Source organism: Aquarana catesbeiana, linkage group LG03 (assembly GCF_042186555.1).
Source record: "Aquarana catesbeiana isolate 2022-GZ linkage group LG03, ASM4218655v1, whole genome shotgun sequence".
NCBI lineage: Eukaryota > Metazoa > Chordata > Amphibia > Anura > Ranidae > Aquarana > Aquarana catesbeiana.
The window spans coordinates 379210126-379228692 of record NC_133326.1 but is presented as its reverse complement, the minus strand read 5'-3'; the positions used below and the strand labels follow the sequence as shown (position 1 = coordinate 379228692).

Sequence of the window (18567 nt, the reverse complement as noted above, 5' to 3'; positions counted from 1 at the left end):
ATGCCTATGTACACTTGAGGTCTATGGACCTCAATTCGCATCAAAATCGGACCAAAGTAGTACAGGGATTACTTTGAATTCGGTGCGACTTGAAGTCACACAGATATGAATGGTACTTATTGGAAATCATGGGGTCTGAATTGTTATGCGACTTCGCAGTCCCAAGTCGCAGGACAAATCACACGTCTGAAAGGGGCCTAACACATTCAACTTTGAAAAATTAAACAAAGGGAGGGTACAGTTTTTCATGTCTGGTGGCAGTGCCCGAGGGTGAGACATTTCTGGATGCGACTTTACAATTTTATTGACTCTCTCACCAGAATAAACCTCTGGAAATCCCCACGGCAAGCACTGTTGAGCAAGCCAGTGGAGAAGGCCACCAAGACATATGAGGAAATTGAACGCCTTTATATTTATAGCAGCGTAAAATCTCCATAGCCAGATCTTAGAAGACACCCACGATTCCATTTGAGTTGGTCAAGTCTGAATTGTCTTGGATTATGGTCAAGTAACGCCTTTTTCTTATCTTAATTGACAAAATTACACTATTTGAGAAAACATGGAAGCCCCAGGTTAATTATTTGACACTTAATATGTCGAGTCTAAGGCCGGCCATAGACAGTTGCTGCTGAAACGGCCGAGATTGGAACAATGCATGGGCTGGCTGAATGTACCAAATTAATCGATCGATCAACCTGGACACAACCAGCCATCCGGATTATTGCTAGTGGCTAGCTCAGCGGGAGGGACTCCCTTGTCAACACAGCTTGTGGTTGCAGAAAAGAAACTGGCTCCGTGTATGGGCTCCTTTAGTACCCCTGGATTGGACAGCTTGTACTGTTTTTTTCTAACAATTTCCTTTCTCCTATTCTCTTTGTCCTATGGATACAAGTTCTTATATGTTTTGCATAACCTATATTTTGTGTAACCTGGCACATTCTGAAAGGTTTTTAGATCTCTTCTTGTTCTTACTGGAAAGAAAAATGAAACAAAGCAAAGTCATAAATTATGACAAACTGTTTAGAACTCCAGTTCAAAGTTTTACGATTTTTGGATAAAGTGGGGAACTTTTGTTCGGTTTTATGTGAAGATTTTTTAACCACTTTAATACAGGGCACTTATACACCCTGCTGCCCAGAGCAATTTTCAGCTTTCATCGCTGTCGCACTTTGAATGACAATTGCGCGGTCATGCTACACTGTACCCAAACTACATTTTTATCATTTTGTTCCCACAAATAGAGCTTTCTTTTGGACCTCTGGGATTTTTATTTTCTGCTAAACAAATAAAAAAAAGACCAAAAATTTTGAAATAAAAGTTTTTTTTTTTCAGTTACAAAACGTTGTAAATGAGTAAGTTTTCTCCTTCACTGATGGGCGCCGATGAGGTGGCACCAATGAGGTGACTTTGATGGGCACCAATAGGTGGCACTGATGCGGCACGGATAGGTACTGATAGGCGGCACGGATGGGCGCGGATAGGTGGCACAGATGGGCACTGATAGGTGGCACGAATGGGCCCTGATAGGTGGCACGAATGGGCACTGATGTACTGTAAGGTATTGTACTGATGGATGTCAGTGCCAAACAATAATGCCGGCCAACATCAGTGATGCCCATTGTGGGCACTGATTGGCATCCATTGTGGGCACTGATTGGCATCCCTGGTGGTCTAGGGTGGCATACCTAGTGATGGGCATCCCTGGTGGTCTCCATTGTGGGCACTGATTGGCATCCCGGGGGGGGGGGGGCTGCACTGATAATAGATAAGCACAGACCCCCCTGTCAGAGGAGCAGCCGATCGGCTCTCCTCTACTCATGTCTGACAGATGCGAGTGAGGAAAAGCCGATCACTGGCTCTTCCTGTTTACATCATGATCAGCCGTGATTGGACAGGGCTGATCACATGGTAAAGAGTCTCCCTCAGAGACTGTTTACCTAGATCGGTGTTGCGGGGTGTCAGACTGACACACTGCAACAATGATCTCCGTGATGCGCACCCCCGGGGGCGCGCAGTGGCTTAATATCCTGAAGACGTCATATGACGTCTGGTCAGTATATTATAACCACTTTTCCGCCGTCATTTTACTATATGGCGGGCGGCAAGTGGTTTAAAAAGGATTTGCACAATGTTTTGATGATACATTCAATATACAGTATACATACCATTGTACAATTACATCAAAACAACATTGGGCATAGGAAGCATTAGCAATTGGTACAGTGTACATTGCATGATTGCTTATGCATCCCTTGTGGGGTCAAGTAAAGGGCCTATGTCAATGGGCTTTTGTTCACATCACATATTTTGCTTTCCCATAAAAGTGTAATACTGTAAAACCTTACAGAATTGTATAGTGTGACAGCCAGCTCTATTTATGCCCGTCCTGGAGTGTTGAGAGCCCCCTTGAAGAAAGCTCTAATAACTAGAAGGGAGAAGCAGTTTACATGGTTTTCTATTGGAGGGCCATTGTCAATTGCCGTTAGGTCTTAATTGTTTTCTGGGTTCCTGAGAATATTTCCCATGACCACTGTCACTGGGATAGAGAAAGTCTCACCAAAAGTAGACGGTTATACAAACCCCACTTTAATAAAGAAAGAAATTATTTTTGCTATCTGCATCCTCGCTGGACAGATTGTGTCTCCTTTTATACATATATCGACAAGCTTTGGTTTGCATCAGGCAGGTTTTGCATTCTCATACAAGTCTTTAGGAATGCAAAACTTGTTAGATGCAGGTCAAATGCAGGTCAGAAGGTGGTTAGCGGCAGGACAAATTCACATGGTAATGAATTCTGAATGATCTCAGAACCATACTAATATTGATGTCATCGACACAGGCTCAAATCTGAATTGATACAGGTCCTTTCTCTCTTCAGTCTCCTTCACAGAGACATCTTTCATAACAGAGACAGTGTTTTGGTTAGCGTTCCACTTTAATTTTATGCTGAACTTCACAATCACACCAGGAAAAAAAAAAGAAAGATCGCAGTTAGAATTATAGAATTACACATAGTTTTAATTAAATAATTTGTGTCAGTCAGGAAACCGAAGGACATGGACACTATCACTTAGAACAACAACAATGATCAAGACAAAACATTGATAATTTATCCAAAAAAAGGCACACTTTAAGTTATGTAACTTTCAAACCTCTTATGCCAACAAGTTCTCTTTATTTAAAGCTTGATTAACACTGTCACAAACACTTTCCGTTATAATCTTATTATGACTTAGCAGCAGCATAATGAACACCAAAAAACTTCATATCAAAGCCCGAAGGGCTCTGCCGTCATGGTATAGTATGCCAGTAAGGATGTGGCCTTGCATTCTACTGGCTAATTAAGGAGGAATGCTGTTGTGAAGACTCTCCAACTGTTCCTCGTGAAATTTAATCTTTTCTTCCAGGTCTTTCTGCTCAATCAAGAAGTATGTCTTTAACCTCACATAGTGTTTGTAGTCCTCGAGCTGGGCCTCGCTTAGATATTTGGCCAGGATTCCAGTGACCACTTGCTCTCTGCGATCCAAGTTGTCCTTTAAATCTTTGGCGTCCTCTCTCTGCCTGGATAGGAGACTGTGACGTTCTTTTAGGGATTGCTAAATAGTAAAGAAAAGAAACATAATCAGACAAGTACAGAGTAAAATATAGGACATCCAGCTCTATTCACTAATACTGAATAGTGAAATAAGACCTATAAAAAATAACCTAATCAACTGCGCAGGGTTCAGGCTATACCTTGCACAATTCTGAAAAACACTGCCTACCTTTTAGTACAGTGGGGATGGAAAGTATTCAGACCCCCTTAAATTTTTCACTCTTTATTATATTGCAGCCATTTGCTAAAATCATTTAAGTTCATTTTTTCCCCTCATTAATGTACACACAGCACCCCATATTGACAGAAAAACACAGAACTGTTGAAATTTTTGCAGATTTATTAAAAAAAGAAAAACTGAAATATTACATGGTCCCCAGTATTCAGACCCTTTGCTGTGGAACTCATATATTTAACTCAGGTGCTGTCCATTTCTTCTGATCATCCTTGAGATAGTTCTACACCTTCATTTGAGTCCAGCTGTGTTTGATTATACTGATTGGACTTGATTAGGAAAGCCACACACCTGTCTATATAAGACCTTACAGCTCACAGTGCATGTCAGAGAAAATGAGAATCATGAGGTCAAAGAAACTGCCTGAAGAGCTCAGAGACATAATTGTGGCAAGGCACAGATCTGGCCAATGTTACAAAAAAAAAAATTCTGCTGCACTTAATGTTCCTAAGAGCACAGTGGCCTCCATAATCCTTAAATGGAAGCCGTTTGGGACAACCAGAATCCTTCCTAGAGCTGGCCGTACGGCCAAACTGAGCTATCGGGGGGAGAAGAGCCTTGGTGAGAGAGGTAAAGAAGAACCCAAAGATCACTGTGGCTGAGCTCCAGAGATGCAGTCGGGAGATGGGAGAAAGTTGTAGAAAGTCAACCATCACTGCAGCCCTCCACCAGTCGGGGATTTATGGCAGAGTGGCCCGACGGAAGCCTCTCCTCAGTGCAAGACACATGAAAGCCCGCATGGAGTTTGCTAAAAAAAACACCTGAAGGACTCCAAGATGGTGAGAAATAAGATTCTTTGGTCTGATGAGACCAAGATAGAAAGTTTTGGCCTTAATTCTAAGCGGTATGTGTGGAGAAAACCAGGCACTGCTCATCACCTGTCCAATACAGTTCTAACAGTGAAGCATGGTGGTGGCAGCATCATGCTGTGGGGGTGTTTTTCAGCTGCAGGGACAGGACGACTGGTTGCAATTGAGGGAAACATGAATGCGGCCAAGTACAGGGATATCCTGGACGAAAACCTTCTCCAGAGTGCTCAGGACCTCAGACTGGGCCGAAGGTTTACCTTCCAACAAGACAATGACCCTAAGCACACAGCTAAAATAATGGAGTGGCTTCACAACAATTCCGTGACTGTTCTTGAATGGCCAAGGCAGAGCCCTGACTTAAACCCAATTGAGCATCTCTGGAGAGACCTAAAAATGGCTGTCCACCAACCTTTACCATCCAACCTGACAGAACTGGAGAGGATCTGCAAGGAGGAATGGCAGAGGATCCCCACATCCAGGTGTGAAAAACTTGTTGCATCTTTCCCAAAAAGACTTATGGTTGTATTAGATCAAAAGGGTGCTTCTACTAAATACTGAGCAAAGGGTCTGAATACTTGGGACCATGGGACATTTCAGTTTTTCTTTTTTAATAAATCTGCAAAAATGTCAACAATTGTGTTTTTCTGTCAATATGGGGTGCTGTGTGTACATTAATGAGGAAAAAAATGAACTTAAATGATTTTAGCAAATGGCTGCAATATAACAAAGAGTGAAAAATTTAAGGGGGTCTGAATACTTTATGTCCCCACTGTATATTTATGTCATATTGTTTTCAATATGCGTTGTGATGCTTTTACAAGGTTTTTAAGTTTAATGTAGTCAAATGGCTGCGCAATGGAGATGATTTACTAAAAGAGTAAAGGCTGTTCACTTTGCAAAGATAAGCAGCCCATAGATTTTTTTTTTCATTCAACCTTCTGGTGGCAAAAAACAAAAACAAAAAAAAAAACAAAAAAAAAAAAAAAAAAACACGAAAGGACTAAATTTCCACACTTTTGATCTGGATGGGGGAATCCTCCCATCTGAGGCTTTGTATTCTGACAGCGGGGAAGCTTCCCCACCATCAGAATACACTAATGAGTAGCCGGTGTCTTGCCGAGAAAGTTCCCCCGGCAGATAAGGACCCCCCTGTAGCGCGCATGCGATGAGCTTACGCAGCACACACGACTACGGAGCCGCCGAAAATAGACGAAGATGAACAGCTGATCGTTATCTGTACACGGCGCCTGCGCACTACATTCTACCCTATGTCCACGTTAAAGCCCCACCTTTCAAGTGGACATAGAGTTAGAACAATAATATGCCAAGCGCAGCGAGGCTGTGCCCGAAGCGTGGCGAGCGTAGCGAGCCCACGAGGGGCCTGTTACAAAGTCTTTATTAAAATATTACAGCTGACTCGGGTGTTCAGCTTCGGCTCTTTTCGGCGGCTCCCTTGTTGTTCCTACTGCGCAAGCGCTGCGCCTGCGCAGTACAGGGGGGTCCTTATCCACCGAGGGGAACTTTCTCGGCAAAACACCGGCATTGTTGATCACACAGCAAATATCCAACAGGTCGCTTGTACAGAAGTCAATCAGTTGTCAAGAAGTCAATCAACGACCCTGCCAATACATGGATTGAAATTCGGTTGGTCACTACTGAACTGGTGGAATTTTGCTCTATGTATGGCCAGCTTTAAAGCTTTTTTTTTTTTTTAAATAACAAACATGTCATACTTACCTGCTCTATGCAGTGGTTTTGCACAGAGAAGCCCAAGTCCTCCTCTTCTCCGGTCCCCTGCCAGCGCTCCTGGCCCCTCCCTCCTGCCAAGTGCCCCCAGAGCAAGCAGCTTGCAATGAGGGATCCCGAGCCGCAGCTCTGTGTGCCCATTCCCAACAGAACCATGGCTTGGCCTCGTCCCCCCCCCTCTCATTGGCCTACTGGCTGTGACTGACAGCACCGAGATCCAATGGCTCCTAATGCAGTCTTAGCCAATGAGGAGGGAAAATCCCCGGAGAGCCGAGGCTCTCATGCACATCAAGGAGAAAAGTAAAAAGCGCCACTAAGTGTAGTAGATTGAATGCGGTTTAATAAAGCCCCCATAATGGGCTATTCACAGGATATAGGTAGTATACAGGCTCATCCATGTGGGTACACTTGGGGTGGTCTGTCCATCTGTCTCTCAAGCGCTGAACAGCGGTATTTGTCGCGCTGTGGGGGAGACAGGTGCTGTGGTCGAAAGGAAGCCAGAAAGACGCTGAAGCGACTCCGGGATCCAAGGTGGAATGCAGTATGGAGCACAGCGTTGCACAAGCAGTTCAGAGGGTAGAGATGGCACAGGTCCCAGGATGCCCCTCCCTGATGTCTGTACCCTCTGAACTGCTCACTGCATGCCACGTTCTACCTCGGATCCCGGAGTCGCTCCAACATATTTCTGGCTTCCTTCCGGCCATAGCACCTGTCTCCCCCACATCATGACAAACACCGCTGTTCAGCGCTTGAGATACAGATGGACAGACCACCCCAAGTGTACCCAAATTGATTAGCCTGTATACTACCTATATCTTGTGGAGTAGCCCATTATCGCATATAATCTACTACACTTAGTGGCACTTTTTTTTTCTCCTTGTTCACTATATTACAGAGCGAGCTACGCTCTGGAATCCAAGCGGACTCAAAAGTGTGTGGGCTTTTACCCAGATTATTTTGAACTTCTATTTGTGTGTTTGCCTTTGCGCCTATAACTCTATTGTACTTGTCTCATGCACATCGCTGGAAGAGGATTGGGCTCAGGTAAGCATTAGGGGGGACTGCTACACAGAGAAGGCTTTTTACCTTCATGTATAGAATGTATGAAGGTAAAAAACCTTCAGCCTTTACAAACACTTTAATGCTCACTGCGTTCATAAATAAGATGAAGCTGTGTTCATTTCAATTAACCAATCATGTGCTCGTGAATATTATTACTTTTTTTTTTTTAATTCTTTTATTATGGCAAAGCATCTCAGATACAAGTCAAGTCATTTTCACAAATAAGGAAACACTTAATTGGCATATACCAAGTACCGAAAACAAACAAGACTTATGAAAACGTTTGTTGACAGTTTATGTATTACTTTGCATATACTGTAGCATATATAAACAGTGAAACTAAGGGGCCTAAAAGTCCCGTAGGTACATGTACCATGAGATTCAAACATTGAAGTATCATCAACTGAGAATGAGTGAATCTAATAAAGAGAAAAAAAAACAAACCGATAGATATACTAGTATTTCTAACTTTGTGCATCGTTGGTTTGTCTACAAGTATTAATCACACAACACACATTTGTCGGGAAGTCCACCAATTGTTACAATCCCTATGATTTTATAATTGCCGTAACGGCGGCCAAGTAGCAGGAATTTAGCAGAAACAAAGGAAGAGAAGAAAGGAGGGGGGGAGGGAAACTAAACAAAATAAATGGATCATACTCCCGAAAAGTAAACAGAAGCCCTGGCAAGCCGCTCTGTGCTGCTAAAAATTTTAGTTCGATTGGGACTTAGAAGGGGCCACTTCCTGCAGGTAAGCATCCATGCAAGTGAAATGTCTCCATGGCCTCCACTTATGACAAAATTGTTCCTCCATATTGTGGAGAGTCGCTGTCAATTCCTCCATACAGAGAATATAATTGATTTTAGAGTACCACAGGACCCTGGTCGGTGGTTGAGACTGCCTCCACAACGCAGGGACACATGCCCATGCTGCACTGAGGAGCTGCATTGTAAGCATTTTCTTGCATTTCCGGAGACGACTTTCTGTCAGGTGTAGAAGACACGTGGCCGGGTTTCCTTTCAACTCTACTGAGGTCAAGTGTTTAATAGTTGTTATTACCTCCTCCCAAAAAGGTCTCAAGGTGGAGCAGGACCAAAAGATGTGGAAAATCGTACCACCTTCCGCATTGCACCGCCAGCACTTATCAGGGGAAGCCCTATCAATCCTGTGAAGTATATAAGGAACTCTATACCATCAGGATAAACTTTTTTGTACCAGACTTCCTAGTACTGGTTTGCCATGGAGGATTTATGTGCCAAAAGGAGATTTTTTTCCCATTTGTCGTGGTATGAACTGGATAGCCAAGTCCACTTCCCAATGGCGGACAAATGTCAGAGTCGGTTCATCAGTCTAGGTTGTCAGGTAACCATATAGCAGAGACAACATGTGCCTAGAAGGTTCCCCCAAACTGCACAATGATTCAAAGGGAGTGAGATCACGTGGGATATAATGCGCCTTCTGCAGGGACTGCAGGAAATGTCTAAGCTGGTTAGTGCTCAAACTATTCAGTGGTGGATCTGAAAGCCTGGAGATGGCTGTCAGAGAAGGGAGCCCACCCTGTGGCCACAAATCCACTAAATGATATTTACAAGATATACAAGAGGTAAATCTTTATGCTGAATCAGGAAGAAGTCAATTCTGGAATATGTGCGGTGTATCGAAGAAAAAAAAGGTATAGGCCCTATCTTTCGGTGCATAATTCTCCATGTCAACCAGATTTAGGTTAAACAATTCTGCTTTTAGTTTTTTAAGATAGGAGTAGGAAAGGTGAGACGACCCTCTTGAGACATCAAGTAACGGCTCCTGGCAAAAATTAAAATCCCCACCCAACAGAAAGGTGCCCTCACGGAATTCCAATAAAATTGGGACTAGGGACCTCAAGAGGAGGCGGGGAAGGGTAGGAGAGGGGGAAGGGAGACCAACCTCCCTATGAAGAAAGGAGGTGGAGTAAAGAGGGGGAAAGGCAGGTGATAGGAGAAATAAGCACCAAAGGCTGAAGAAAGAAAGAGAAAAGATGTATAAGGTGCTCTAGCGCAAGTAAGCGCGGCCTATGTGCAGGGAGTGGAAGACTGACTCTGTAAAGCAGTGGGAGACGGGAGGTCAGGTGAGGACCAGTGGTAAAAATGCTAGACTGGGACCTCAATTTTGGAGAGCAAGTGTCTCAGGGAACTCCCTAACAACTAAGGGTATTGACCCTATAGGATAACTGAGTGGCTATTAATCCGACTGGGCTACATGTCGTAAAGGCACCAAAGACGTGGGTATGGACCCAATAAAACAGAACACATTAAACTCAACCTGGTCTACAGTACCTCAAAATATAATGTTCCATAACCTTCTGGGGAAAAATCACCACAACCCCCAGTCACATAGCAGGAAAAGAAAAAACCAAAAGCAAAAAACACCTGAGTTGTAGTGGTGGGGGGTGCAGCGAATCAACCCCCATCCAGCTGCAGAGCAAAAATGGTGAAGACATATCAAACATGTTATCTACATGTGAAAACATAGCGTGAGGTATGTTCTAGCAACTCAGAGCAGAGCAGGCCACCTTTTTGGGTAGCAACCCACTGTTCAATCTTATGAGGACAAATGTTGTACAGGACCTGTCCAGTTCTTGGGATCTCGGTGCCCGCAGTTGTCACAACCCGAAAAGCTGGTTCCAGTTAAGGCTCAGGTAGTCAGGGTGTCCCTGGATTCCCCCCTTGTTCTGGATTGCAGTCTTTGTCTCCTGGATCTTTGGGGCCTTGGAGATGCAGGATGAGTGCTACCAATTATAGTTGGGAAATCCAGCCAGTCTGGGATGGGGACCTACAGAGTAGAGATCCGTTAGCTGATCAAGCCAGAGCAAAATTAGGGGGTCCCTTCAGGACTGCGAGATGAAATGGGTGTCCCCATCGGTACGTGGCCCCCACGTTCCTAATAATCTCCAGCAATGGACATAGCACACCCCTCATCCTGAGGTAAGTCGTGTGAGATCTGGAAAAAGTGGCACAATTACACCATCGAAGTCCACAAGGCCCTTGGACCATGCTTGCCGCATTATTTTCTCTTTGACGGTATAAAAATGGATCCTGGCGAGAACATCTCTGGGAGGTCCCTGCACTCTGTGCACTCGATCCAACTCGTCCAACGTGGGTGACTTATCCAGCAGGCGAGTAAAGATGGCAGTGACTGTGGTTCTGAGGTCGCCCCCAGAAGTGGCCTCCGGTAAACCCCGCAGCCTAATATTGTTTCTGCGTTTCAGTTCTCGTCATTGTCAATTGACAGCTGTAACATAATTAAACAACGTTGGTAGTTGGTATGCGACTCCTCCAGTGCCGCCACTCTAGATTCCATTGCATTTGAGGATGTTTCAAATGCTGAAACCCGCGAGTCCAGTGCCAATTTGTGCTTAAGGTCATGAATTTCTCTAGAGAATGTACTCACTATTGAGGTTGCCATCTCTGAAATGTCATGCTTAATAGGAAGAAGGGAGATGATGTCCTTCCATGCAGCTGCAGACGGCTGTCCCTGTGAATTGACATCCTGCAGGGCTGAGGGAGAGTTTGCCCTAGAAAAATCCCGGAAAAGATCAGCGAGTCCGGGCGATCTGAAGGCTGTTGTGCCTCAAGAGCAGGGACTGGTATCACCTTGCCTGCTTTCTTCTGTGTAGTGGAGCCGGCGACATCTTGGAATCCGGGGCCGGAACCGGAGCTGCAGAATTCCTGAGGAAATAAACAGAAATGTCTGCTCCTCTGTGTGCGGCAGGTGTCGCTGGAGCTCTGTCTGCCGCGGACACGAGAGATTTGCGAGGTCTGCACACTGGAAACGGCTCTCTCCCCGAACGTTGCACGGAGCTCCCTGTCACACAAACTCACAGCGCCATTACCAAGCCACACCCCCATGATTGAGTATTTAAAGTGAGCACAGATTGAACTTATTTACTATCATTCACTTTGCAAAGTAAACATACTCCTTTTAGCTTGGATCATTTTATAATCTAATCAGTCAGCCATGCATATTTGTTGGTCCACTACTGGGAAATATCCTCCAAGCATGAAAACCCGTGCACAACACAGTAGTGACATTACCAGATCTCACCCCAAATGTCATCTCCAGCAGTCAGAGGCAGCAATGTCCAAAATTTCACACCACAGACATACAGCTTTGAGGCTGTAGGCACAGAAGTGTTTAGGTTCCCTCACATACTAGGACATGCACTGCTACTTTTCAGAAGGAATTCTTAGACAAAAAAGGGTACATTTTCAAGGTACGGCTTAGGCACAATTGACATTTCTATGTTCCCTATACATAGCAAATCTTTATTTTTTGAATTCAGGCCCACTTGAAGAGCTGGTCCAAAAAGGCCAGAAAAGTCCCAAAGCTTGTTTAGAGCAACTTTTTTTTTTACTTCATAATTGTTTTATACAAGTACAGAATATAAAAAGAGTCAACGATGTTAAGCAATACAATGCATCAGCACCAGTAAGCAATGTAGCTCCTAATTAAAGTGGAACTTTGCTCTTTAATCAACATTGACTAGTTTTAATCCTTATGCTGCTAACATTAGTAAATAGATAGGAAAGTAAATTATATATTTGCTTGTTTTAAACCTTTCACATTTCTTCAGTTACTTCCTGCTTTCCATGCCTAGGCAAATGAGGTCATACACCCCATGAGTCTTCATGGGAGGGGAGGAGGGGTTTTCTCAGCCAAGCCCACCCTTCCTGCCTGTATGCCTAAACTAAGGGCTTATGGATTCCAAGAAATAAATTCTACATGAACCATTTGCCCTTATTCGAGATGGCTACAGCCAGAAATGCTAGAGGGGGTTTATCTTGGCAAAATAAAGCATGGAGACATGGATGGATGGGCGAGTTTGCTTTAAACATTAAAAAAGAATTAAATAGCATTTTTGGTTTGTGGTGTTTAGATGCAATGTAGGTCTGATTTAAGTACATGGACATAACTGTTTAAGGAGACAATACAGTATGTTATAGACAGCTGTAAATGCCAATTTAGCTTTGTCCTCAAGACAGTATACAGATATTTAATCAGATAGAAGGGATTTAGAATTTATCCAGTCTCCCCACACCTTGCCTAATTTGGCTGGTACTGCTCTATCGGCATATGTAGCCTTATACAAAGGTAACGCTTAATTTATCAATGCCTTTCATGCCAGTACAAAGGGTTGGAGCAACTTTTTGATCTAAGGTTCCTTTTACAGGTTTAGTCAATCCAACACCGGCAAAATGCTACATTTTAAAATGCATTTCTTCTCTGATTCAAGCAAGGCTCTAAATCGATTCACAGAAGACAGTCGATTTTTTAGCTTAAATATTGGTGTAAAAATTCTTAGACCACCTCCTGGCAGGTTCTTTAAAGGCATTGTGATAGACTCACCCGGGACAGAGAGTCAATGACCTCTGCCCCACACTTACCAACAACAACTTTTCCTTGCACTGTTATTTGCAGCCAAAACCTACCTAAAGTAAAACCAAGCTATTTAAACTTTTTTAAGTCATATCGCTATCTAATAGGAATGAATGGTGATGATGATGATTGGGGGCATATTGGCCAATCTACTGGGGGTCTGTAACTATAAAAAGATTAAGAACCTCTGTGTTAAGGGCAGAAAGGCAGAGTTTGCACTCTAGATAACACCACTGTTTCTCTGATCAGAATTGCTCATGGCTGGTGGGTCAGGACCAATACAATCTGGACTAACAACTTTGAGCGTAGACTAAGGCACTGAATATGATAAATACGTTGTGAATTCGGTTGAATTAGCATTCGGATTTAGGTGGTTAAAGAGGAAGTCCAGCCCCCCCCCATAAAAAATTTAAAGTCAGCAGCTACAAATACTGGCTTTTAATATATGGGAATTTACCTGTCCAGGGAGCCCGCGATGTCAGCACCCCAGCCAATCTTCGGATCGGCTGCAGCTGCCGCCATTACAGGTAAGGAAACCCGGCAGTGAAGCCTTTCGGCTTCACAGCTGGTTCCCTACTGCACATGCCAAAGCACGCTGCACTTTCTGATTGGCCCGGCGGCGAAGGGAGGAGGAGGGAGGCCGAACTTCCAAGAGACGACACCTCGGCGCCATCTCCAGAAATGGGGAACGGTACCTGTCAAAAACAGGTACCCGTTCCCCCTACCCCTGAAAGGTGCCAAATGTGGCACCGGAAGGAGGGGGGGGGGAGGAGACAGATAAGCTGAAGTTCCACTTTTGAGTGGAACTCCGCTTTAAGTGTTTACGTTTTAAGATTCATATACTATGCATTAATGCAGGGCATGAATTGCAGTTATTTATAATCTACAGATTAAAGACAGACATTTATTTAGCAAAAATTTGCATTCTTTCTTAAGTCATCTACTGTAATTATAATATACGACTATAGTACAGCCAAATAATCTCTAGTCCTGACTGAAGGAAATAAAAAAAAATTTCTGGTGATTATGTATTATTTTAAAATAATAATATATTAATATTAAGTTCTTACGCTTTGATGTCATCTCATCTCCCTTAATGTACCACCACGGAAAGTTTGCACTGGTAAAGTAAATCAGAAATTATAGTAGAGCACCATAAAAAATGCTCACTTTTTGTCAATTTACTAATAGCCCTAATACAGGAAAATTCAAGTTAGACTATGGGCTCTTTTACACGTGCGGACCGTTCAGATCCACCTGTCAGTTTTTTTCCATGGATCTGAACGGTCGCTCCATACAGCTCTATGGAGCGACGGATGTCAGCGGTGACATCCGCTGACATCCAATCCGCACCGCAAAATTCAGACGGATGAAAACCCTACTTTCCATCCGTCTGGTGGAATGGATCGGATGAAAACAGACAGGCGGACTGTAATCATCCGATCCCCCCATAGAGGAGAGCAGAGATCTGACAGGTCCGTCCCTGCACACAGGGACGGACTGTCATCTGCTGGCTCAGCAGGGATCAATGGAGCGATCCCTGCTGAGCAAGCGGATGCCAGAATACGGATCCGCATGTGTGAAAGAGCCCTTACAGGTAACTTGTTTTCCAAGAGTCTTTCAGGACAGCACCTGAGAGATTGTGGCTCCTCCCACTGTCCAAGGAAATGCCTCTTCCACCAATGTTTTATAAGGAGGCTTCTCCACACCACATGCCAGTCATAGTGGAGTACCTCCAGTCCATACTGAAAGGGACTTTGGGACTTTGAAGGAGGCGAGTACACATGGCAATAAGATGAGTTGATATCAAAAACATGTTTTTATTGGTAAAACAAGGAACATGGCAAAATGACATGATACATGCAGCATTGAATACAATTGTCAATCACATATTACAGACCATATATAGAAACAAACATTAGTAGCAATTACTAGTAGGAAACTACATGGTCATTCCTTTCCTGTACATGCTCACAGAGACTCACTCCCATCTTTCCTTCAGTTTTGTCATTTATATCTGTTTCATGGTTTTCTTTTCTATCTCTGATCTGCTCTTTCCTCCTCACACAATATTTTCTTTTACACTCACTTGTTCACCTGCACTTTTGGTGTTGGGATCTAGCAGCTTTTCACAATATAGAGTATTTACAGTATACCCAATATATTTTTAGATATGAAGCCCACTCACACCACTATCTGGACTTTTATCTTTTGTTGGGGATCATGTTTGTGCGTCCGGTCCTTCTTCTGTGGGTTCCTTCCACAGCTCCTGGAATAGACACTTTGGGCAGCCTCTGACTACTTATCCCCCATGTTCCAGACCTATTACGATGTAAGTACTTGTAGGGATGAGTAACTCTCTCCCTTTCTTTTTGTAAATATGCTCCCCGTTGAGGGTTACATACTGGTCTACTCAGGTTTTGTTTTATAGATTTGCGTGCACCCGCCCTTGAAGAGTGGTATTATCCACGAAATGCGTTGGGATAATTTGGGTGCACTTATTCTCCTGCAGACGCCTGTATTCATTGCATTATCTTGAGTTCACCACCTACCATGTATTTTTAAGTGTTTTTATTACATCCAGGATTTGTTCCACACCACATTGTGGTTGGCTGGTTGCTACTAATGCTTGCTTCTATATATGGTCTGTAATATGTGATCGACAATTTTATTCAATGCTGCATGTATCATGTCATTTTGACATGTTCCTTGTTTTACCAATAAAAACATGCTTTTGATAATCGACTCATCTTATAGCCATGTGTGCTCACCTCATTCAAAGTCCCCCCAAAAAAAAAAACTTTCTTAGTACAGATTTAGGGATGGAGACATGTGACCCACATATCTCATTCAAAGTCCCAAACTCCCCTTTTTTAGTCCAGCCCATACTGGAACACATAAGAACATCATACTTAGTCACAGCAATATACACAGCATAAGGGCGGGTCGTTGCTGTCCTGAAAGACTCTTGGAAAATATGTTACCGGTAAGTCTACATTGAATTTTCCCTAATAGTCTTTCAGGACAGCACCTGCAAGGATAACTGAGACTTGCCCAATTAGGGAGGGACAACAGCTTGCAGGACCTTTCTGCCGAAGAGGCCCGATTATTTGCTGATAAAAAGGTCCAGCCTGTAATGACAGGCAAATGTCAAAAAACTTGACCACTTGGCCACCCTGCAGATTTGCTCTGGGGTGGCACCAGCTTTCTCTGCCCAAGTGGTTGCAAGAGCTCTAGTAGAATGCGCTCTGATCCCTGTTGGAGGAGACAATTCCATCTGGGAATATGCTTCCGAAATTGACGACCTAAGCCACCAGGCTATCGATCCCTTAGATGCTCGGTGACCTTTTTTATTACCACAGAAGAGAATAAACAGCGAGTCGGATGACCTGAAACCTTTTGTTACCTCTAGGTAATACAAAAGAGTCCTCCTTACATCTAAATTCTGAAACAGACTCTTTTTCCCCCCGAGGGATTTGAACAGAAAGTTGTCAGGACAATGTCTCGAGTGGTTCTGGGCTGATGCCACTTTTGGCAAAAACGTTGGATCCGTTTTGAGGACAACCCTATCTGTGAATATGGATAGAAAAGGTTCCCTCACCGAAAGACGTGAAGCTCACTAACTCTTCGTGCGGATGTAATGGCCACTTGAAAAAACCGTCTTGACTATCAGATTCTGCAGGGAAATCGATTCCAAAAGGTTAAAAATGGTTCTTTTGTCAATACTTGAAAGACTACAGAAAAATCTTATTTTGGAAAGCTCTTCACTTGGACTGGCCTGGCCCGGGCCAGAGCCTTAAAAAAAAAAATCTTGTAACTGAGGCAATAGGTCTTTCCAAGAAAACTCCTAAAGCCACCACCTGCTCTTTAAGAGGACTAACTGCCAGCCCTTTGTCTGCGCCAACCTGCAAAGATAACAGAACTGAAGTCAAGTCTTTTATTGGTCGACCTTCCGAATGACACCATGAATCGAAAGCCTTCCAGGCCTTTGCATAAATAGCCCTAGTGACCTTTTTTCTATTGGAAAGCAGGGTGGCTTATCAAGGGTTCAGAGAAATCTTTATTTCTCAGCAGCTGCTCCTCAGATACCAAGAAGTCAGCGTTAGCCTGGCTACATCTAGGAAGTTCACTGGGCCCCGAGACAGAAGATCCTTCCTGAAGGAAGATGCAAAAACGGTTTGACCAATAAGCAAAGGATCGTAGAGAACCAGGCCCACTTTGGTCAAAAGGGTGTAATGAGAATCACTGCAACTGTCTCCTCCTGTACCTTTCTTTACACCCTCTGAAGCATCTGAAATGATGGGAAGGTGTACCCTAGCCGAAACTCCCAGGGATGCGCCAGGGCATCTGCCCCAAGGGATCCATTGTGTCGGTGAGGAGAGAAGAATAGAGGGAGCTTCGTATTCTCCCTGGAAGCAAAACAATTCACCTGGGGCTTCCCCCATTTTTCAGAAATCAGGGCAAACACCTCCAGATTTAGGGCCCAGTCTGCTTCCTGTATTACCTGTCTGGACAGTAAATCCACTACCTCATTCAACAAGCCTCTTAGGTGGACTGCTGACAAGGATAGTAAATGGCTTTCTCTGCCCATTCAAGAATCTCTGTGGCCAGTAGCTGCAGGGCTTTGCTTCTTGTCCCCCCCCCTGCTTGTTTAGGTATGCCACAGTTGTGGCATTTTCTGACAAAATCTGGACATGGTACCCCTGGATATCTTGCAAAAAGGAATTCAGAGCCAATGCCACTGCCCTCAGTTCCCTCAGTTGGAAGACCTTGCAGTTTCCCTCCGGAACCACGGTCCCTGAGCCAGATTCCTTTCCATTGGGCACCCCAGGCACTGGTGTCCATCGTAATTATCTTTTCGACTGGAGAGGACCATAGATGGCCCCTGGATAAGACTGACCGCTTTTTCCACCACCACAGCGTTCTCTTCACTCTGGTTGGAATTTTCACTACCTTGTCCAAAGACTCTGGACTGTGATACCAGGCTTGCAAGAGAAAAGCTTGAAGAGGCCTGAAATGGAGTCATAATATTCCTGATTAATACAAGTTGATAGTAACTACTGCTTTGACCTTGTTGTTCTTCTCTTCTGGTAAGAAGATCCGTTGTCACACTGAACAAATTCTGTAGCCCAGAAATTGCACCTCTTGAGCCGGCTCCAAGTTTGACTTCTGGAGGTTCAAGATCCAACCCAGGGACTCCTGATGGCTTTGAGCCCCGGCCAGATCTTCCAGCAGCTTTTTCTTTGAGGATGCAAACAGAAGGAGGTTGCCTAAATAAGGGATCACCGCGATCCCCTGAAGGCGCAACGGAGCAAGAGCCTCCGCCATCACTTTCGTGAATATCCGCAGAACCGATGAAAGGCCAAAAGGAAAGGCTCGGAATTGCAAATGAAGAATATGTTCCCCCATATTCACTGCTAGCCTGAGAAATCTCAGACCGAGTGTTGATAGGTATGTAAAGGTATGTGTCTGAGATGTATTGACGCCTTGGGTCAATAGATTCCCAACTGTAAAAATTGAGTCCATACGAACATTTTCTGTAAAACAAGGATTTGGTCAAGAGCTTTAATTTGAGGATTAGACTAAAGCTTCCGGAAGGTTTCTTTACCAGAAAGACATGAGTAGTGACCTTGTTGACATTCTTCTGGTGTATCAGATCCTTTAGAAGGGTCTTCATAGCCAGAGCTTTGGTATCGCCTTTCAAAAG

At 44.0% G+C, this 18567-nt stretch overlaps 1 protein-coding gene across 3 annotated transcripts in view; it reads right to left on the bottom strand.

Annotated features, from left to right (window-relative positions):
* Positions 1–2991: 2991 nt before the first annotated feature.
* SHROOM1 (shroom family member 1) overlaps positions 2992–18567 on the bottom strand; it is a 158541-nt gene continuing 142965 nt past the window's right edge. For all 3 annotated transcript variants that reach the window (XM_073620663.1, XM_073620664.1, XM_073620662.1), the window contains one exon: positions 2992–3596. In XM_073620663.1, coding sequence (XP_073476764.1) covers positions 3342–3596 — 255 coding nt within the window. In that variant the 3' untranslated portion in view covers positions 2992–3341. The remainder of the gene's footprint in view (positions 3597–18567) is intronic.